Source organism: Gymnoscopelus microlampas, assembly GCF_963454915.1.
Source record: "Gymnoscopelus microlampas genome assembly, chromosome: 12".
Lineage (NCBI taxonomy): Eukaryota > Metazoa > Chordata > Actinopteri > Myctophiformes > Myctophidae > Gymnoscopelus > Gymnoscopelus microlampas.
In genome coordinates, this window is record NC_139949.1 from 51,291,710 (window position 1) to 51,315,849 (window position 24,140).

At 42.1% G+C, this 24,140-nt stretch overlaps 1 protein-coding gene across 1 annotated transcript in view; it reads left to right on the forward strand.

Annotated features, from left to right (window-relative positions):
• sptbn2 (spectrin, beta, non-erythrocytic 2) overlaps nt 1-24,140 on the forward strand; it is a 144,268-nt gene that overhangs the window by 81,279 nt on the left and 38,849 nt on the right. Inside the window, exons 9-18 of the mRNA XM_084073222.1 lie at nt 2,185-2,302; nt 6,811-6,969; nt 9,232-9,534; nt 10,918-11,071; nt 12,627-13,021; nt 14,386-14,649; nt 16,531-16,742; nt 17,436-17,573; nt 18,176-18,395; nt 20,667-20,984. Of these exons, the coding sequence (XP_083929348.1) occupies nt 2,185-2,302; nt 6,811-6,969; nt 9,232-9,534; nt 10,918-11,071; nt 12,627-13,021; nt 14,386-14,649; nt 16,531-16,742; nt 17,436-17,573; nt 18,176-18,395; nt 20,667-20,984 (2,281 nt within the window). The remainder of the gene's footprint in view (nt 1-2,184; nt 2,303-6,810; nt 6,970-9,231; nt 9,535-10,917; nt 11,072-12,626; nt 13,022-14,385; nt 14,650-16,530; nt 16,743-17,435; nt 17,574-18,175; nt 18,396-20,666; nt 20,985-24,140) is intronic.

Sequence of the window (24,140 nt, forward strand, 5' to 3'; positions counted from 1 at the left end):
TCGCGCGACTGTCTGTGTCTGTGTTTGTTTGGAATTGTAAACAGCTTAAATCAATAATAATATCAGTATTCTGACATTAACCTGCGGGCCGCAGTAAGTGAAGGTGGGGGCCGCATGATGTGGCCCCCGGGGGCCGCCAGCTGCCCATGTACACTGTACATATACAAGCCGGTCAGAACATTGTAGATATTCAGGAGGATGACAGTGGTACATTATGAGGCCGTTTATAAAAACAGCAGTATGTAATAGGAAGGAACAGGTACGTACTTGAGGTTAGAAGTGGCAGCAGATAGTGATTGTAACTGTCAGCGACTAGTAGCTGACAGACACACACACACACGCACACGCACACACACACACACACACACACACACACACACACACACACACACACACACACACACACACACACACACACACACACACGCACACACATAGACTACCATAGCCTGTGTTCTTCAGAGTTGTGTACATGCGTGTTGCACATGGAATGTTCAGCATCCAGTGCAGTCTAGCCCCAGGACATCTGACTGGTATTTATTGCCTCATACCGGCTTCAGACTTACTGTTTGTATGTAATCAGCCCGTGTCAAACGTCTCATTATTTGGAATGACAGAACGAGTTTGAGGAAATATTAGGGTTTCATGAACACGGTTTATAGACACGTGTTGTCTTTGTCTGAGAGCCAAACCACGACCTCTCTGAACTGAGCTTCAGCTCATGATTCTGCTCTTAACCCATTAAGACTGGGAAAGCAACCACTTAAAACCATTATCTTATACTTTGGCTATTCAAAAATAGCGGATATACAAGCTCGTAGCGCGGGCACCGAGTGCAGCGCTACGAGCTTGTTGATCTGCATTTTTTTTATTTTTTTTTACATTTTGGTAAATCTTTGAATATATATATATGTATTTTTTTTTAAAGCGAACATTTGTAACTCAAATCTTTGCCTCTGGCGGGTCCCTGGAACTAAATATTTTTTAGTTTGGGGGTCTGCGGCCACGTTCATATTATTTTGGGTGGTCCTTGACATGAATAGGTTTGAGAGCCACTGATATTATAGCAACATACTTTTTTTTCCCAAAAAACTGTTATTCAAAAATAGCAGATCTGCAAGCTCATAGCGCGGCACTCGGTGCCGCGCTATGAGCTTGCAGATCTGCTATTTTTGAATAGCCTAAGCGATCTAAAATGACACAGAAGACAGCGTTCCCCAGTCTTAATGGAGGATTAAAAATGAAACCGTTTTGCAAACTAATGTAGCAGCTTGATCCACATCTAGAACAGCAGCCCATAATCGGTGTTTTCCACACTACCAATTATACTGTAATAGCTACTGCAGGCTGTGAAATATAGTCTTAATTTGTTGCATAAAGTCCTTCACTGTCTGCCTGTACTGTATATCGTTGCTGTCAGGCAGAAACTCATCTCCATATTTTAACGTTTCCGTAAATTAACTCCCTACTTAATCATACTACAAGTTGTAGATCCACAAGCTCGTTTAGAGCTTGAAAAGAAAAGTAACAGTTTTCCACCTGAAAAGAGACAATATCGGTTCAACTTGTCATACCGAATCTATTATCCTGTAAAAACATGGTGAGCTTGTAGATCGGCTATTTTTCCTGTTGTTCCTATGAGGAATATGTAGAAATATATGTACGTACGTGGGCAACATGTCTGGAACACACAAGTGGGTCTAAGCTTTTTTTTTTGGAAGCCACTGATTTAATAATAATAAACTTTATTTGTATAGCACCTTTCATGACCTGAAATGCAAAGTGCTTTACAGAGCAAGAATACAATTACAGTTACGACCTATTTAACAATAAAGCAAAAAAAAGAGAGCAAAAGCATAAAACTACATTAAAATAATAGCAAAAGGCAGTGAATCAGGCAATACAGTGAGGACATGGGTAACAACACAGAGATTTAAAAATCAACCCAAAAAATCAGCTAAAAGAAAGAGTGAAGAAATAAGTCTTGAGCTGTGCTTTAAAGCTATCCACAGAGGCTGCCTGTCTTATGTGTAATGGGAGTTTATTCCACGATGTCGGTCCGTAGAAGCAGAATGCTGCTTCACCGTATTTTGTAGGCACCTCGAGCATTTAGACTGTATTGCTCAGTGGTGTAACAGCGATTCTGTCTGTCTGTCTGTCTGTCTGTCTGTCTGTCTGTCTCAGGTTCACAGAGAAAGGCAACCTAGAGGTTCTACTCTTCACCATCCAGAGTAAGATGAGAGCCAACAACCAGAAGGTCTACATGCCCAGGGAGGGCAAACTCATCTCAGACATCAATAAGGTACGGATGGATGGGAGGGAGGGTGGTTAGAGGGGTGGGGAGCAGGCAGCCGATGCCACGCACTATGTTTTAGAAAAGTGTTTTTCAACCCTTTTCATATCAAGGTCCATTATTTATTGGGCATTTATTGAGCCACGTATTCATCACCATTTGATGAGATTTAGACTCTCAGACCCAACATTTTGTTATCGTTGGACAAGATTTTGTCCACAATTCCATCCATGTTGTATTGATGGTGGTACCATTAGGAGAGATAACAGGCAAACGTTGATCGAAATAACAATTATTTGATTAAGTAATGCAGATGTTTGATATTAATCTAACTCGTGATAGTGTAAAATGAAACCAAATGGACCCGTAAGGGTCCATTTGGTTTCATTTTACACTCTCAAGAGTTAAAGATCTATAAGGGTCCATTTGGTTTCATTTTACACTCTCAAGAGTTAAAGATCTATAAGAGTCCATTTGGTTTCATTTTACACTCTCAAGAGTTAAAGATCTATAAGGGTCCATTTGGTTTCATTTTACACTCTCAAGAGTTAAAGATCTATAAGGGTCCATTTGGTTTAATTTTACACTCTCAAGAGTTAAAGATCTATAAGGGTCCATTTGGTTTCATTTTACACTCTCAATAGTTAAAGATCTATAAGGGTCCATTTGGTTTCATTTTATACTCTCAATAGTTAAAGATCTATAAGGGTCCATTTGGTTTCATTTTACACTCTCAAGAGTTAAAGATCTATAAGGGTCCATTTGGTTTCATTTTACACTCAAGAGTTAAAGATCTACCCAATAAGGGTCCATTTGGTTACCAACTCTCCATCATTTAGCTGGGGACCACCTGGAACCCCCCCAAGGACCACTGGTGGTCCCCGGACCATTGGTAGAGAACCACTGTTTTAGAAGAGCAGGACAGCTGAGAGTGAGATGTAGTTCAGGGCAGACACGGTAGAGAAGACTTGTGTTATGGGCTGTTTACACAGAAAGCTTTTTATTTTTTTTGCTTTTTAGCTGCCACGCAGCCTGGTAAATCTTCTCTGCAGAGGACACATGATAATATGAATTCACTGGTCCGGGGTGGTTTAGCAGGCTAGCTGCCATGGCCTTAGCTTCCTGCCATGCATTTCTATGGCAAAGACCTGCTAGCACTCCTCTTCCCAGTTGTTTATTCTTGTCGTCTTTTTTTCTCCTTTCATTGCTTATGGCAAATAATAACATTTGCAGTAACTTTGTTACTTTTTCAACCAACCAATTAAAGTCGAAAGAGAGGCAAGACTGAGACGAGACTAATAGTCTATGAGCCAGACAAGATTTCATTATCGAAAGAGTGTGCAAAACCATAACTATATTAAATTGTGTATAGGGTCAATATAAGTAAATAAATATATGATAACCTTTCCACAGGAGCAGCTTTTTACATCATTTAAAAAATAGTTATCATAATGAAACTTCCCCAGTTGATTACTTACATGAAGACAATGACTTATCGTCAAGTTTTCTGAAATTGTATATTTAAATATGCAAATTCGGCATTTGGAAAATATGCCCGAATTTGCATAACTTTCCATATTCAACATTGGAACATTGGACAAAGCCAGAGTCAACATTCTTATTTAATTTTATTAAGATGTTGAAGTCAAAGGTTTTTAACGAGGGAATATTCAATATCTGCCTCAATTGTGGGGCTCTGGCTCATGGACTAAATGCCTAATTTGCATATTTAAATATACAATTTCAGAAAACTTGTAATACGATAAATCATTGTCTTCATGTAAGTAATCAACTGGGGAAGTTTCATTGTGATAACTATTTTTAAAATGTTGTCATTGTTTCACCTGTCATGTACGTATGGGGAAAATAACAAAATGTGTGATAACCATGAAAAAGCTACTCCTGTGGAAAGGTTATCATATATTTATTTACTTATATTGACCCTATGAACAATTTAATATAGGTACGGTTTTGCCCACTCTTTCGATAATCATTGCTCAATTTTGGGGCTCATGGACTATAAGAGGAAAACTGTCATCCAACCATTTTCTTGTTTTAGTGTGTAAAAAGAAAAATGGGTAAATGTACTTTGTACACCGTCAACAAATACATAATAAATGTATAGATCGTTTAGCTGCCAGAGACGGGCATCTCTGTCATCTCTGCCCGTCTGTCAGAACAGGCGGACTTGGGAACAAACGGACTTGGGCCCACAGGTTGAGAACCACTGGCCTAGACGAGGCTCCACAAAGTGTGAAACACTGAGCGTAAGCCTCAGTGCATCATCATGATGAGTAAACAACAGACCATTAGTAAAGAAGCTCTCTCTGTGGACACCATGTCCAAACCGCTCCGCTGCTCAATAACACTTCCTGTGGACAGGGTTTGATCCCGGGCCAGCAGAGTGCTGGGTCCACGCCATTATCTCTGGGCACTAAGGAAATGCTATTTTAAAGGGACATTTATCTCCATTAATGGTTTTTCATTATTACTAACCCATTGAGACCTGGAACGCATCTGTGTCTCCTGTTAGATTTGAGCTAAAAAGCATTATTTTACACTTTGGCTATTAAAAAATAGCAGATCTACAAGTTCATAGCGCGGCACCGAGTGCCGCGCTATGAACTTGTAGATCTGCTATTTTTTTTAAATCATAAAAATGTGTGCAAATCTTTGAATAATATATATTTTTAAAGCGAACATTTTTAACTCCAATCTTTGCTTCTGGGGGTCCCTGGAACAACATATTTTGAGATGGGGGTCTGCGGCCAAATACATATAATTTTGGGGGTCCTTGACATGAAAAAGTTTGAGCACCTCCGATATAGAAACGTTTTCCAGAATACTGTTGGGATTTAGAAGACATTTGTAGAATTGGCTTCAGGTCTTAATGGGCTAATATAGGAAGGACAACTCCCCTAAAGCCAGAGAGCAGACACAAGGAGGTTTTTTTCATGACTACCAGGGTTCAGACTACTGATGATGATGGATGTTTTTTTTCTTGTTCTTTGGAAAGGATGGATTAAACAGAAAGCTTTTTTGTTTGCTTTTTAGCTTAGTTCTTTAAGTTCTCAGTCACCACCACGGATCTCATTCATTTGGATTCCGTAGCAACCAGCATGTCCTTTTTAGCCGATCTACAAGCTCACACCGTGTCGTGCTGCGACACATTGTGAGCTGGTAGATCGGCTAATTTCGGCTATTACTTAATTTAAGATGAAAGAGTATTTGAAGTTGTCAAACCAGCAATATAATAAGATTGAAGAGTGTTTGTTAGTGTTTCATTTCATAGAATCGTAGGTTAAAGCCTCAATCTGCCATGTAGAACAGCAGGAACATTAGGTTTAGAATGATGATTCATCGTGAGCTTCAGCTTTAATACATGAACGACACACATTGTACCAGTACTGAACTGTAGTGTTCAGTACTGGTACAATGTATCATAACACTGCAGTGTGTGTGACAAGTTAAAAATATTTCAACTGCACTGCAAACAGGTTGGAGGTGTTGCTTAGCAACAGGAAGATCTATGGCCGATGCTTCTCCATGGCATCTGTTCCCTAGTCGCACTAGAAACTGATAGCATGGACATGGTCTGGACTGTAAATACAATGAATACACTGTAGCTATACTGTATTTAAATACAATGAATAGACTGTAGCTATTCTGTATTTAAACACAATGAATAAACTGTAGCTACTGTATACTGTATTTAAATACAATGAATAGACTGTGGCTATTCTGCATTTAAATACAATAAATAAACTGTAGCTATTCTGTATTTACAGACAGTGAATCTGTCTTCTTTGAAGGCTGCATTTTAATTACAGTGGCTATAGGGCTGTCACGATGATGACATTTTACATGACCATTAATTGTCACACAAATAATTGCGATTAATGATTGAATTTTGTTTTTGTCATTGAACACTGGAACATTATGAACCAAAAATACATCTGCGAACATTAATAGTGGAAATAGCCAATCTACAAGCTCACAACGCGTTGTGAGCTTGTAGATCGGCTATTTTCACTATTTTTGAAAATGTTTGAACATATATGGAAAATTTTCAACATGGACACGATTATGACGATTATGCACAATAACTGCGATTATCTCAAATAAATGTGATTAGACGATTACTTAATAAGTGTGACAGTGGCACCATATCCTACTGTATATTGTATTTAAAAGCTCACTATGAACGGTATTCTTCCATGCATGCTGACACGGCACCACATCCTTATGATGTCATGTCATCTTAACAACATTCTCTCCCACAAATTGCCTTGAGCTCGTGTGAATGGAAATGAGCTAAAACAGACAGGACGTTTAATTAATAATGAATGAGTCAATTAATATTTAAATTCATCCTGTGTAATCGTATGTAAATAACAATAGAGTCATGTTTTTACATAGTCACAGTTAGAAGAAGTCAAAGTAAAAAAAAAGCAGCAATGACGTGAGCTTGAGAATGTTGTTGTTAACTTCCTGTGATCCGATTGGCTCCCTGGCAGGCATGGGAACGGCTGGAGAAGGCGGAGCATGAGCGCGAGCTGGCACTGAGGAACGAGCTGATTCGCCAGGAGAAGCTGGAGATGCTGGCCGCTCGCTTCGACCGCAAGGCGGCCATGAGAGAGACGTGGCTCAGTGAGAACCAGAGACTGGTGTCCCAGGTAAGAGGTTCACACACATGTGCACGCACACACACACACACACACACACACACACACACACACACACACACACACACACACACCCACGTTTGTATTACCACACTCATAAATTTAGGACGACAATTTTATTAATGCAATACAATTACCTAAAGCCTGAGTTATACTTACTTGTGTGCGGGTGCCGCACAGCAGAAATAGCAGATCACAAGCTCACGATGTGGTGCACTGCGATAAGTTGTGAGCGTGTAGATCTGTTATACTGTGTGGGCAACTAAATATAAGTCAGGCATAACTCTAAATGCCTAATTCCAACCGGAATGTTTTCCTTTATAAGCCCAACTCAAAAATATGTTTTTAACCATAGAAATAAGCATTTCTCACATATTTCTCTAATTCTACCATACTTGCGGGGACCTTTGGCCCTCACAAGTATATTAATACTGTGTGTGTGTGTGTGTGTGTGTGTGTGTTGGGGGGGGCACACACACACACACACACACACACACACACACACACACACACACACACACACACACACACACACACACACACACACACACACACACACACACACAAACGATTGCTGACAACAAGAGCTGTGCTGCTCAATGTTAAGCAGGTCACACCTGGACCAATTCTTCACACAGAAAATCCTTAGTCATGAGCTCATGTCTGAGTACAGCTAGCAGATGCACAGGAGAATACACTCATCATAACATTGTGTGTCTAGACACTTAAGAGGACTGTTTGGATCGCCATGACCAAGCCATTCCCCGTTCTCATTTTCATTTTAGTATTCAGTTCATGGATTAAAGTTCTCAGTCACTATGACAGATTTCAGTCATTTGGATTCCATACAAGCCAGCACTTCTTCTATGGAAGCACACCGGAAATAGCCGATCTACAAGCTCACATCGTGTCGCAGCGTGACACTTTGTGAGCTTGTAGATCAGCCATTTCTTTGCCAGGCTGATCGGCACGTTTTCTCCTTGTTCATTCATAAAGATTAATTCCTAAATTATTGCTGTCTCACAACCTCCATGACATATGTGTTGCCGATTGCCCTACAAATGTGTGTGATGGGGGTTAGAGTTATGTACCGATAGGCACAGAATGGTAAATCATGTTTTGGGGTGAGTGTTTGTCCCAACTTTCATCAACCCACAGAATAACGACAAAACACCTACTGAGCCCCTTGGGTAGGTCAGTATCTCACCTACTTAGACCAGTCAATAGTCTGATAGGATAGGATAATTCCTTTAACAGGTCCGTTCATGAAAGTCCTTGCGGTCTTGTTTCCAATGAGGGCCTGTGAGCAATTAGGGGTTAAGTGTCTTGCTCAGGGACATGTTTCATTTCATCAACACATTTGCTGGCCTGGCCTGGAATCGTACCTGGGGCAACCAGGGCCTCTGGCTCTCTAGGCGGGCTCACTAACCACTCAGTTAAACGTGATAATGTCCCATTCAGTGCATTGACAGCATCCGAAACCGGTGAAAAGACTCCCTCAAATCTTTCACAGTGCTTTTATATCTTTCTCACAAGCCACAGGCCCAGGGGTCCCATGGCAAAAGTAAGCAATAAGCAGGAATTCACACCCTTGTGGTAAAGTCAGATCAAAGGAATCACCACAGTGCCCTGAGGCTACTGATCACACCCTCTCTCCCAAGGAAGACGACAGACAGAACTTAAAAAATCACACCCTGTGTGAAGGTAGCGGACACACGGACAAAGTCATGTGTAGGAGTGGTTGCCTTTGGCACCACTCAAAAATCACACCCTGTGTGAAGAGAGTGGTGCCTTTGATGAGCCCCGTATTGATGTTGTCATCAATGTTTGTTTATTGGACATACTGTACACCCGGACACACAGACAAAGTCAGATATAGGAGGGGTTGACACCACTCAAAAATCACACCCAGTGTGAAGTGAGCGGTGTGGTCATCACAGTGATGGAAGCTCACTTAAATTATTATTTTTTTTTTTAAGTGCATAGTCCTATTTATAGATTATTAATTTCATCATGTGTCTCGCTAGCCAATCACAGTGAATAGAGTCAGCCAATAGAGTCAGCCAATCACAGTACAGCTAGGGGTGTACTATTGTAGAGGGGTGTGCTATTATGAGCCAATCACAGTACAGCGAAGGGTGTACTAATGAGGTGTCCCAACACCACTTATAGGAGCGGCTACACCGCTCAAAAATGAAATAATACGTATAGAAATGTCATATTCTGTGTTCCACACCTCTCTGTCATCATCAGGACAACTTCGGCACAGACCTGGGCGCGGTGGAGGCGGCCACCCGCAAACACGAGGCCATCGAGACGGACATCGGGGCGTACGGGGAGCGCGTGGCGGCCGTGCAGGAGGTGGCCCGCAAGCTGGAGGAGGAGGCGTACCACGACGTGCGCCGCGTGGCGGCGCGGCGCGACAACGTGCTGCGGCTGTGGGAGTACCTGAAGGAGCTGCTGGCGGCGCGCCGGGAGAGGCTCAACTCACACCGAGACCTGCAGAGGCTGATGCAGGAGATGAGATACATCATGGACTGGATGGGAGACATGAAGGTTGGTAGAGGGCGGTGTTGATTTCATATAGACCAGGGGTCTTCAACAGGGTGTCCGGGACCCCTAGGGGGTTCTCAGAGCTACTATAGGGGGTCCGCCAAATCTTTGTTTGATAGGATTTCGTTTTTTTTACAACCACTTGAACCCTAGAATTCCTTTTTTGAGGGGAACATTAGCCGAAAATAGCAGATCTACAAGCTCTCAACGCCTCGCGCTGCGAGGCGTTGAGAGCTTGTAGATCGGCTATTTTTGGCAAAGAGGCTATAGGTGTAGAGGGAAAAAAGAGCAGACTTAAGTAAAAAACACAATTTTATACAATATAGAGTAGGGGGTCCCTGCTTCATCTCTCTCTCAGCTAGGGGGTCCTTGGCCTGAAAACGTTGAAGACCCCTGATATAGACTAAAATGATGACTAAAAATGTTCGTCGACTACGGTACCTTTTTTCACTGACGAAAACTAAATAAAAACTAAGCTATGATGACTGAAACTAAGACTAAATATATTGTCAATTTCGTCAACAAATAAAAACTAGACTAAACTGTTAGTGAGGGACTAGTAGAGAAGAGATCCAGTAGAACTAAAAGACGAGTCATTTTATGTTTGGTTGAGCTCGGGTGTTGCATGCTGAAAATGGACGATCTACAAGCTCACAACGCGTCACGCTGCGACGAGTTGTGAGCTTGTAGATCGGCTATTTTCAGCATGCAACCAAGCGTAAAATCAGCCATTACGACGCCATCAAGGCACCGACAACATACATTTTAGTCGACTAAATCAACTGTAGATTTAGTCAACTATAATCTTATGATATATACTCGACTAAAACTAGACAAAAACTAATACATTTCAGATGAATAAAACACTGGTAGAGGGGTGCAACAGTTAATAGAACTAATTGATTATAAAAAAATCTAAACAAAATTGTTGCTGTCGGGCAGAATGCTTTTACTCCAACTTTTCATTTGTTTTTGGTAAATGAATGCCTTACTTCATCATACAAGACTTTCACACAAAAGTAGTGAAAATATGTTTAAAACAAACTTAAGTGGTTAAAGGGGGCTGCGAGTGTTATTTCTCCCCAGCTCCAATCAGGAGAGAGACACCCTCAAAGATAATTTAACAACTGTATATGAGTTCTCCCTCTTGGATGAAATTGGTGTCCCACCTAAAATAGTATTTTCTGTTTGTTGGAGAGACAGGAAGGCCCCTGTTACAGAACAAACACTCTATAGCAATTACTACTATCGGAATATAGAGCTATTTAACACTTATTTTAAAATATCACTTTTGGATGCCTGAGCAAAAAGTGTCACAAATGTGGCCACGAGTCACAGTAACAGATGAGATGACCGATACCTAACTTCTTCTTGCTCCATTTCCAGGGTCGTCTGCAGTCCCAGGACTGTGGCAAACACCTCCACGACGTCCTGGACCTCCTGCAGACCCACACGCTGGTGGAGGCGGACATCTCCGCCCAGGCTGAGAGGATCAAGGGTGTTCAGGGAGCCGCACAGCGCTTCACCTCACATGAGCAAGGTCAGCATGGAGACCAGCTCTCTCTCTCACTCCTTATGTATTACAATGGAGGGCATGTGGTAGAAAAAGTACACTTTTTTATTTACTTAAGTATCAATACTGCAATGTATTGTAGTTTTCAAATGTATGCATGCATTAAAATCTTTTGAAAATAGCAGATCTACAAGCTCACAATGTGTCCCATCGCGACACATTGTGTGCTTGTAGATCTGCTATTTTCAGATGGCCGAAATGTATATAGGGATGAAGTGGTTTTGTAATAATAATCAAAATCTACAAAGTAACTAAAGTTTTGAAATAATTGTAGAGTGGCGTAAAAGTACAATGTTTGCCTCTGAGATGTAGTGGAGTAGTACTGACAATGGGAAATACTCCAGTAAAGTAAAAAATACCTCAAGATTTGTTTTATAGCTGACTAGGTAGATACTGTAGGTAGGTAGGTAGGTAGGTAGGTACTGTAGGTAATTTATTCATCCCCAAGGGGAAATGAAGGTGCTACAGCAGCTCTCATAGAGACATCAATAAAAACACATTAAAACAAAATGACATCTAAAATAGGCATCTAAACATAGCCAACCTACAATAGAAACAATGGACAGACCAAACACTACTAAAGAGTCCGATGACTACAATATCTCGCTTAGAAAACTGCAAGAGAAAACCACAGCTAGCATACCGTATGATTCTTAGAATGAATGATAACTCACCTTTTGAAAAATACAACTTTACTAATAAGAAATGGAATGAAAGTGTTAAGTTATTTAGTGCCTCCAGAACATATTCATCACAAACTGTCCTTTTTTTTCTCTCTGATCCAATTAAATGCTATACATTTTATCTCTAGGAAGAGAAGTATATTAAAGTAACGGCCCCTTGGAGAGTCTAATTCTCCTGCTTTGGATGGCAGCCCTAATGAAAAAAACTGCCCAGAATCTTTACAGATCTCACAGCACTGCCATTGTTCCTATTGCTTTGTGTTTTATTTAACGCTGCGTTTTATTATCGTTAAACCATTAAGACTGGGAACGCATCTGTGTCATTTTAAGATTTCTTTGGCTATTCAAAAATAGCAGATATACAAGCTCATAGCTTCTTTTTTTTGAAAATGTGTGCAAATCTTTTAACATATAGCTACATTTTTAACTCAAATCTTTGCTTTTGGGCTCCCGGGAACAAAGTATTTTCAGATGGGGGTCCTTGGCCAAATCCATATCATTTTGGGGGTCCTTGACATGAAAAAGTTTAAGAACCACTGATATATTTTTAAAAGTTTAGAAGACATTTGTGGAATTCCCAGAAGCATTAAGATTTGAGTTACAAATGTTCGCTTTAAAATATATATATATTCAAAGATTTGCACACATTTTCATGACTTTTCAAAAATAGCAGACCTACAAGCTCATGAGCTTGTAGGTCTGCTATTTTTGAATAGCCCAAATAAATCTAAAAATGACACACGGATGCGTTCCCGGTGTTAATGGTTTAAGGTGAACGAGGCTAATATAAATCTAAGTGTCTTTTTTATTATTATTATCATGATAAACCCCGTCCGTAGCCTATAAGCCGTGTGAGCCTGCGCTGGTGGAGGAGCGGGTGGAGCTCCTGGGCCGCGCCTACGAGGAGCTGGGCACGCTGGCGGGCAAGAGGAGGGTGCGCCTGGAGGACTCGCGGCGCCTGTGGCAGTTCCTCTGGGAGATCGGGGAGGAGGGCGCCTGGATCCGCGAGCAGGAGCAGATCCTGTCGGCGGGCGACTGCGGCCGCGACCTCACCTCCGCGCTGCACCTCCTCAGCAAGCACGAGGCCTTCCGGGACGAGATGGCGGCCCGCTACGGGCCCCTGGGGAACAGCATCGCCGCCGGCGAGGCCCTGGTGGACGAGGGCCACTTCGGCGCCCCCGAGGTCACCGAGAGGATCCGGGACATCCGGGAGCAGTGGACACGTCTGGAGGAGGTGAGGGGCAGAATTTGTCTTCGCTGTCTGTGGTCTTTTCATTTATGTTATATGAATCTAGTCTACTACGACGGATTAGGGCCATCTTGGTGAAAATAAATAAATAATAAAAGTCCCACTTTATAAACTCACAGATTTGCGACATTAACACATTGAGTGCCAGTCGCGTAGATCTACGCCAACTGGTGCTTTTTCCTTTTTTTCGAAAAAAAAGTTCACATTGCACTTTTTTCAATTTTTGTCACGGCACATTTCATTGTAACACCTCCGGAAATGGAATTATTCGGGATCCGGTTTTGCCGATCCCCTCGACTTCCGTTCTAATGACGAAATTGAAACGGCATTTTTTCTTTGTAGTTTTTTTCCTCGCTGATCACTGTTTAACATAAACCGTCCTAACTACAACATGGAGGCACCGTTTGACACGTGGTCTTCACTGGTAGAAGCAGGGACATCTCCGCGATGTTTACAAACAGTGCAGCGCTCAATCTTAAGGATTTTAACAAGGTCTATGGCGACGTGAAAAAAACAAAAAAACAACAATAAAACGTTGGCACTGGTGAGTACATTATGAGATTAACCTCTTGCATGGAATGTGTTAATCTCAGAGATTTCTGAGTAAAATCTCGGAAATGTTCGACTTTATTATCTCACAGATTTGCCACATTAAACTAAGAAATCTCTTAGTTGTATGTGGCAAATCTGTGAGTTTATAAAGTCGGACATTTCTGAGTTCTCGAACAAGCACATTTCTGAGAAAATAAACTCGGATATATTAAATATATTTAAGGAGGCGCCATCCTATCACTTTGTTTGGATCATAGCCTCATAGAGAGAGAGAGAAGGATGAGGGGGAGATGGAGGGAGACAGAGAGGATGTTTCAGTGTGACCTCAAAACGCTGACAAAAGGCCAGAAGCCATATTTTTTGCCTGATAGATAGGTCACCCCCGACAACTTGTGTCGGGCCCGATTATGAACTCCAGACAAATGAACGTGCGTCTTTTCATCTTGTAGTGTGACATATCAAAAGACCAATATTCGTCATACGTCGTCAATATTAAACAATACGGAGTGCAAGGTAAATAAATAAATAATTCATCAGCAGCCGTGCACTTCTGAATGATTCTATCATATGCATATTTTGCACATGATGCACAATATTTCTGACGCGTCCCCGATCTTGTGCAACGTCACGGAGATGATCCATCTTGTAGTGCTGCCAGTCTGCCGACACAGAAACGGCAAGGATTTATTCCACTAGTATCGCATAGTCTGACATGGTACGTCATGAAATAAAAGTTGTGTAGTGCGTACCTTGTTTCCTGCGTGTTATTAATCCTTGTATTGTATCCCTCCCCCCAGACGTCTCAGCAGAGGGAGCAGAGGCTGAAGGAGGCCGTGGCGCTGCACCAGTTCCAGACGGACGCCAACGACATGGAGGCGTGGATCATGGAGACCCTCAGGCAGGTGTCCAGCCAGGAGCTGGGCCACGACGAGTTCTCCACGCAGACCCTGGCCCGCAAGCAGCGCGAGGTGGACGAGGAGATCCAGAGCCACCACCCGCTCATAGACTCCCTGCATGAGCAGGCCATGGGGCTGCCCGAGGCCTACGTCAACTTCCCTGAGGTTGGTTTCACAACTTGTTTTGCACCTTTGTCCTTGCACCTTTGTTCACTTCTTCTGCCTCTAGTTCACTGGTTCTTGACCAGTGGTCCCCCCTGGAACCAGGTGGTTCCAGGGGGTCCCCAGCAAAGTGTGTTAATATAACATCACAATAATTTAAACCACTTTAAACTTTTATACGTTGGCTATACAAAAATAGCAGATATACAAGCTCATAGCGCGACACTCAGTGCCGCGCTATGAGCTTGTAGATCTGCTATTTTTGAATAATTTTAACTCAAATATTCGCTCCTGGGGGTCCCTGGCACAAAACATTTTCAGATGGGGGTCCGCGGCCAAATATATTTCAATTTAGGGGTCCTTGACTCCTTGGCATGAACAAGTTTTAGGCTGTGGATTGTCCTTTTTCATTAGACTTCCAGTGGTCTAGTGAAAAGGACAAGTCATCACAGAAACACTGGCTTTTATTGCATTTTATTTCACCAATTTATTCGATTTGTGATTTTCCAAATAACGGGGGAGAGGGAAATGTTGTAAACAAGAAGGTAAAATTGCTAGTACGAGCTGTTAGTGGAAATTGTCAGAATAGTTTTGAGTCAATGATTAGGCATTCTCAGCACTGACTGTGTGGAACTGTGAGATAACACTGTGTTGGGTTGTTTAACGGCTGAATGCCCCTGTTTACTACCCCCCCCAAAAAACTATATATATGCATCACTGCTTACTTGTTTTCACAATCACATGGATTAAAGCTAAATTACATCTCACAACTGAACATTGTTTTGTGAAACAGCATGAAAAGGATCCCCCCCACCCTCTCTCACACACACACACACACACACACACACACACACACACACACACACACACACACACACACACACACACACACACACACACACACACACACACACACACACTCTAGCGCTGTGTTTCATAAACAATAGCCTCGATCTCCAGGCTTTTATTTTCCTTCGCGTTTTGCTCAAAAATAAGAGCCTGGACCAGCCTGTTAACGTTCCTGGCATAGGAAGTGAGAGTCAACCTTTCATCTCCCCAACCAACCAGAGTCGCTCCAAATGTTGTGACGTCAGGGCTCTCAATGCTGCACATTGGGGGAGGAGGAGGGGCGTGGGGCAGGCACACAGATCGGTGAACCAACGGAAGCCCACAGATTCTTTCTCCGGAGATGTTGAACCCGCCCCTCTAGACCAGATATCAGACGGGCTAGGGCAGCCTACATAAACCACTTTAGCACAATATGTAAAACTATACTTTTTCCTGCGGACGCCCTGGAAACCCCTCAAGGACTCCTGGGGGTATTTACTTATTGTGATGTATTTACTTATGGTGATGTAGTGTTGTTGCTGTTGGGTGGAGCACAATGCCGTAGGCTTGTTTGTGTTTATCCACATAGACTTTGTCTATCCACTTTGACAACCACTGACCTAAACCAGTATTTCCCAAACAGTGGTTCGGAACCGATTAATGGGTCGCGGAACCATTTCAATGGTTCCGCGTAAATATAAAGTAAATATCCCCCTTTTATTTGGTTTCTATATATCCACAATTTTCCTAGGGCAGTGTGGGCATCACTTCCCGTCGATTTGATCCCTGATTCCAATATCAAATGGACAGAAAGTGATGCCCACAAAGCTCTAGGAAACTTGTGGATATTTTTTATTATTATTTAAAAAGATTTTCAAAGATAAATAACAATGTTTTCAGTTTGTTTTTTCAAAATGTTTTAGAAAATCTAAGAATTTCATAAATGTAAAAAAACAAGCTCACAATATGTCGACATAAAATGTCTCTGTTGGATCTGGAGCAAAAATAGTATTGTGAACCACTGGTCTAATGTATAAGTCCACTGTGTGTGTGTAGGTTCAGGGTCGTCTGCCTGCCATCGAGCAGCGCTACCAGGAGCTGGAGACCCTGTCAGCGTCTCGCCGTCAGGCCCTGGAGGGGGCCCTGGCTCTGTACCGCATGTTCAGCGAGGCGGGGGCCTGTCTGCTCTGGGTGGAGGAGAAGGAGCAGTGGCTGGACAGCATGGAGATCCCCACCAAGCTGGAGGACCTGGAGGTGGTGCAGCAGAGGTCAGAACACTACACACATACTTTAACACACGTTATTACAAGGCTTGGTTGAATGCTTCATTCTGATTGGTCAATGGCTGAATTTAGCGGTGTGTTATTTCTGTATAATGACAGCTGAGCTCATTAACTCTCTCACTGCCAGACTTATTTCTGGCCGCGTTTGCCCACTGCCAGTGATTTTTGGATTTTCTTACCTTAGTAGTCACAGAATATTTATCTCCATTATGATTGATCCCCTGATGATTGCTAATCACTGAGGGTTATACTGTGTGGTTTCACAAATGTCAACGAGGTCATTGCGACCTCGTTGACATTAATTGTCTGCCTTTGAAAATAACATGTCTGGACCAAAAATACATAGTAAAAAAAAAGTACACAGGAGCCGAGATACAGCCTTTTAAAGTAATAAGTTAAACAAGAAGTGAATGGAGCAGCAAATCTTCAAATTATGATATATTGGGTCAAAGTAGCCGAGTAATACGCGGCATAATTGACGGGTCGCCGGTCATTATTGAAAATGAAAGCCCTTCAGGGTGATTATGCACCTCCGCTATCGCGTCGGTGCATAATCACCCTGTCAGGCTTTCATTTTCAATAATCAGCTAACCGTCAATTATCCCTTGCATAATAGATGAAATGGATTACAATCAATGAAATGGATGAGTTTGACTAACATGTTTTGTGTGGCTGCAGGTTCGAGACGCTGGAGCCTGAGATGAACAACCTGGGCAGTCGTGTGACCGATGTGAACCAGGTGGCCGAGCAGCTGCTCAGCTCTGACAACTGTAACAAGGAGCAGATCCACCAGACACAGGACCAGCTCAACGACAGGTCGGTCCATAACACAACCCCGTTTTTGTCCTTGTTTTACACAGGAAGGTAAACTGTTAAACCCTATTGAACTGACTGAACGGTTCCCTCAGATCACTTTTAATTTCGTTGACTAAAGCTGTGACAAAAAAATGTTTGTCGACTACCTTTTTTTACTGACGAAAACTAAATAAAAACGATAAGCTATGATGACTAAAACTAAGACTAAATATATTGACAATTTCATCAACAAATAAAAACTAGACGGAAATGTTAGTGAGGGATCTAGTGGAGAAGAGGACTTGTCTTTGTAGAACAAAGACAAGCCCTTTTATGCTTAGTTGTGTGCAGGTTTCGTGAGCTTGTACTGTAGATCGGATATTTTTGGCGTGCAGCTAAGTATAAATCAGACATGACAATGCCATCACGGCCCGCCAAAATACATGTTAGTCGACTAAATAGACTGTAGATTTAGTTGACAAAAATCTCATGATATTTTGTCAACTAAAATTTGACTAAAATGAAAACATTTCAGATGACTAAAACATGACTTAAACTAAATTGATAAAAAATACTGTGACTAAAACTAAACTTGCTGTGAAAATCCAACACTGCCTCTTCAGATGGAAGGAGTTCCAGCAGCTGGCCGGTCAGAAGAAGCAGGACCTGGAGTCTGCTCTGAACATCCAGAACTACCACCTGGAGTGCAACGAGAGCCAGACCTGGATGAGGGAGAAGACCAAGGTGATCGAGTCCACCCAGAGCCTGGGCAACGACCTGGCCGGGGTCATGGCCCTGCAGCGCAAGCTGACCGGCATGGAGAGAGACCTGGAGGCCATTCAGGTAAACACCTGGACCCATGCAGAGATACATTTATAGTTCACTGACCTCCATCACATTCAGGTAAAAACCTGACCCATACAGAGATACATTTATAGTTTACTGACACCTGGAGACCATTCAGGTAAAAACCTGGACCCATGCAGAGATGCATTTATAGTTCACTGACCTCCATCACATTCAGGTAAAAACCTGGACCCATGCAGAGATGTATTTATAGTTCACTGACCTCCATCACATTCAGGTAGCCCTGACCCATACAGAGATGTATTTAGTTCACTGACACCTGGAGGCCATTCAGGTAAAAACCTGGACCCATGCAGAGATGCATTTACTGTCGGTCACTGACCTCCGCTCTACGGGTTCACAACGCATTGCATTGTGACACGTTGTGAACTAGTAGATCGGCTATTTTGGGGCGAAGAGATTTGGTGTAGAGGGGAACAAAGGAGGGGTCCAAAGATAATAATAATATTAATAATAAAATGTATTTATAAAGCGCTTTTCAAAACAAAGTTACAAAGTGTTTTCCAATAAAATTCAGTGCAGCAAGGTAAAACAACAACGATAGTTAATTAAACAAAAGGTAAACAAGTAAAAAAAAAAGTGACTCCAAGAATCTTAAGAGAATGCCTTGGTGTAAAGGTGAGTTTTCTGCCGTGATTTGACACTGACCCAGTAGCTCTAGCCTTAGAGCCTCTGGCAGGGCATTCCAGAGCCTACAGTAGGTGCCCGGGCCGACAAAGCCCCGGTCACCCATGGTGACAAGACGAGTGATGGGAACAATCTAGAGAGCCCTGCCCCGAGGATCTGAGGCTGCACGCCGGCTTAAAACAGCTCCAGCATATCTGAAATGTACCTGAGGGCCTGGGCCATACAAGGTTGTCAGTAAAATCTTAAAATCAAATTCTGAAACTCACTGGCAGCCAGTGAAGGCAGGCCAGGACAGGTTGTAATGTGGTCACGCCTCCTAGAGTCGGTCAATAATCTATAGCTGCTGAATTGTGTAAAAGTTGGAGACGGGAGATAGCCTTTTTGTTGCTGAGCCCAGAATACAGGGAGTTGCAGTATTCGAGGGGTGAGGAAATGAAGGCATGAATGACCTTCTCCAGGTCTGAATATGATAGAAAGGATTACATTTTTGCAATGTTTCTGAGTTGGAAACATGATTGTACTACCTTGGTCACAGGATAGACCCCTGTTTGACCCCAGTCAATGAAGGGCATAAGGGGTTTTTAAGTTACAGTATATGATCAGTAAGCTGCCCCAAAGAGATTGTGTCAAAGAAGTTAAAGCTCATGGTCAAAAGGACATCATTCATCGGTCACATCCCAGGTAGAAATAACTATTTTTTTTTTTTATTGACAGTTACATAGGGGAGGTGTGCACTCTACTGACTGCAGTGTCTCTAGTTCAGTTCAGTTTCATCCTGACCAAGCATAGGGATTGAGGTAGAGTTTAGGGATTGTGTTTGTGGCTTGTGGACAAAACACAAACCCTATGTTATACTTCCCATATATAAAATAAAAGTCAAACGGTGTGAGCTTATAGATTGGCTGTTTTTTAACTCTTTTTTTCCCTATAATTACCTGCCCAAAGTAGGGACGCTAGGTTGAAAGTGGTTAAATGCAACGAACAGGGAAAAAATAGAATCAAAATGGTTTAGAAAGGAACTGGCTGGACCACAGAACCTCAGAGAAAATAATATTAAAACAAAAAAAGCTTTAAAATATTTGTCTGGGTTTGAGCAGTGGTGTAAAGTAACCAAGTACATTTACTCAAGTACTGTACTTAAGTTCAATGTTGAGGTGTTTTGACTTTACTGGAGTATTTCCAATTTTCTGTACTTTTTACTTGTACTCCGCTACATCTCAGAGGCAAATATTGTACTTTTACTCCCCTACAATTATTTGAAAACTTTAGTAACTAGTTACTTTGTAGATTTTGACCACTTCAGACCTATATACATTTTGCCCATTTGAAAATAGCCGATCTACAAGCTCACAATGCGTCGCTACGCGACGCATTGTGAGCTTGTAGATCGGCTATTTTCAAAAGATTTGTTATCCATTTTGAACTTGTGAAATGGGACATCCTGCACAATGAGTACTTTTACTTTTGGTACTTTAAGTACATTTTGATACCAGTATTTCTACATTGCAGTATTGATACTTTTTCTTAAGTAAAGAATGTTACCACCACTGTGTTTGAGGTACTAATGCTGTTACTCATCCCTATAAATAACCCTCCCTTGTGGCGCCTGACCCCCTGCAGGGCAAGCTGGACGACCTGAGGAAGGAGGCAGAGAAGCTGGCCGAGGAGCACCCGGAGCAGGCGGAGGAGATCCAGGGCCGCCTGGCGGAGATCCAGACGGTGTGGGAGGAGCTGAACGCCACCATGAAGCGGCGCGAGGAGTCCCTGGGCGAGGCCGGGCGGCTGCAGGGCTTCCTGCGCGACCTGGACGACTTCCAGTCCTGGCTGTCGCGCACGCAGACCGCCGTGGCCTCCGAGGACATCCCCACCTCGCTGCCCGAGTCCGAGTCCCTGCTGGCCCAGCACGAGAGCATCAAGAACGAGGTGGACAACTACAAGGTATGTGTTAAAATACGTGTTAAATATCTCTAAATTGTGATAGTAATCGCTGCTATTGAGTGTTTGTTCAGTAACAAGGCAGGGTCTCCGCGTCTTTCCTGCTCTTTTAGACCCAGAAAATTCATTTTCAGGAGACTGGTCGGGATAGCAATTTTATCCAATCAGGAGAGAGAGAGGTCACACAGGATACAGATTAACCCATTAAGACCTGAGGCGATTCTTAAAAAAATATATTTTTTCAAGATTTTTCAAAAATAGCAGATCTACAAGCTCATAGGGCGGCACTCGGTGCCGCGCTACAAGCTTGTAGATCTGCTATTTTTGAATAGCCAAAGAAATCTAAAGTGACACAGATGCGTTCCAGGTCTTAATGGGTTAAAGAAGTGAAATTGGAAGTGATGGCACAAAGAAATGAGCAGACAAATTTTGGAACTGGAACATTATAGAATTGGCAACCCACCTGGAAAAGTATTTTCTGTTTATTTAAGAGCTGGAGAGACATGGAGATCACATAGTCTATTTTAATCAACCACAGAGGCTCAGTATAACCGTGTTAAAACATCACAATAAATACAAAAATGGATGTAAATACCTACTCAGGTAGAAACGTAGAAGTGGAAATGCTCTCTTGTAATACAGTTGAAAAGCCTTTAGACAAGGGGGCCTACATAGATGTTAAAGATATGGTTTTATTTAATTCCAAAGAGTTGTGAGATTTGTATTTATTATTCTGTACGTATTTATTTATTTGGCTACTGTATTATTTGTGTTTTGAAAGGCAGCAGCTGATAAAATAAAAGCTCAAATTTACAAATGCTCAAATTGTGATTTTATAATCACATGAGCAAAGGTAAAGGTTCAAATGTCATTTAGACAGCATGTTATTTAGACCAGTGGTTCTCAAACATGTTCAGGTCACCCCTGTAAATAACTTTTTTCATCCACGGCACCCCTGAATGACATTGTTACTTTATAGCACCTTTTGTCATATTAATGGGATGTAAATATGTAAATCTTTCCCCCCAAAGATACAGTATGTCACGAGGAAAACTGGAGACAATATTTGTTTCCATTATTTAGGACAGACTGAAAATAAGTTTTATTCTTGGCGTTGCATTCCTATCCTGGGGGGAACATTCACCAAAAGTAGGCGATCTGCAAGCTCACAACGCGTCACGTTATGAGCTTGTAGATCTGCTATTTTTGGTGAATAGACTTGGTGTACTGTAGGCTGAAAACGAACGCACCCAGTGCAGTTTAACTCAGGTCTGTTTTACTAAGTATAGAGAGTCTAAGTGGTTAAACTGAAGTGACATTGATAAATTCCAAATATTATCAAAGTATTCTGAGGCACCCCTGGACTTGTGTCAAGGCACCCTAGGGTGCCAGGGCACTCACTTTGAGAAGCCCTGATTTAGACAGATGATAGGTTCATTGTTTACCTGGTATCTTATAGTTTCCATGGATCTCACAGATTATAATTGTTGATATTATCATATTATACTGTTTAGACCGATGCTAGGTTCTTGGTTTACCTGGGATCCTAGTTTACTGAGGCACTACACTGTCTCTCTGCATTTGATGCATGTGTTTACCTTGCTTATTGCAAGTCACTCTGGATAAAGAGCATCTGCTAAATTGTACACACATCTTACTATCTTACTACTATATAATTGACAAAAGCTCCAAAGTTCGTCCGGGATTCTCAAGCACAGGATCCCTCCACATGCCTCCATGACCCGTCACAGACTGTTGATCAGAGCTATGGCTATGTTTTAGGCATCTTACCTCACCTCCATCAGTGATCAGACTCTATGTTTTAGGCATCTTACCTCACCTCCATCAGTGATCAGACTCTATGTTTTAGACATCTTACCTCACCTCCATCAGTGATCAGACTCTATGTTTTAGGCATCTTACCTCACCTCCATCAGTGATCAGACTATGTTTTAGACATCTTACCTCACCTCCATCAGTGATCAGACTCTATGTTTTAGACATCTTACCTCACCTCCATCAGTGATCAGACTCTATGTTTTAGACATCTTACCCCACCTCCATCAGTGATCAGACTCTATGTTTTAGACATCTTACCTCACCTCCATCAGTGATCAGACTCTATGTTTTAGACATCTTACCTCACCTCCATCAGTGATCAGACTCTATGTTTTAGGCATCTTACCTCACCTCCATCAGTGATCAGACTCTATGTTTTAGACATCTTACCTCACCTCCATCAGTGATCAGACTCTATGTTTTAGACATCTTACCCCACCTCCATCAGTGATCAGACTCTATGTTTTAGACATCTTACCTCACCTCCATCAGTGATCAGACTCTATGTTTTAGACATCTTACCTCACCTCCATCAGTGATCAGACTCTATGTTTTAGACATCTTACCTCACCTCCATCTGTGATCAGACTCTATGTTTTAGACATCTTACCTCACCTCCATCAGTGATCAGACTCTATGTTTTAGACATCTTACCCCACCTCCATCTGTGATCAGACTCTATGTTTTAGACATCTTACCTCACCTCCATCAGTGATCAGACTCTATGTTTTAGACATCTTACCTCACCTCCATCTGTGATCAGACTCTATGTTTTAGACATCTTACCTCACCTCCATCAGTGATCAGACTCTATGTTTTAGACATCTTACCTCACCTCCATCAGTGATCAGACTATGTTTTAGACATCTTACCCCACCTCCATCTGTGATCAGACTCTATGTTTTAGACATCTTACCTCACCTCCATCAGTGATCAGACTCTATGTTTTAGACATCTTACCCCACCTCCATCTGTGATCAGACTCTATGTTTTAGACATCTTACCTCACCTCCATCAGTGATCAGACTCTATGTTTTAGACATCTTACCTCACCTCCATCTGTGATCAGACTCTATGTTTTAGACATCTTACCTCACCTCCATCAGTGATCAGACTCTATGTTTTAGACATCTTACCTCACCTCCATCTGTGATCAGACTCTATGTTTTAGACATCTTACCTCACCTCCATCAGTGATCAGACTCTATGTTTTAGACATCTTACCTCACCTCCATCAGTGATCAGACTCTATGTTTTAGACATCTTACCTCACCTCCATCAGTGATCACACTCTATGTTTTAGACATCTTACCTCACCTC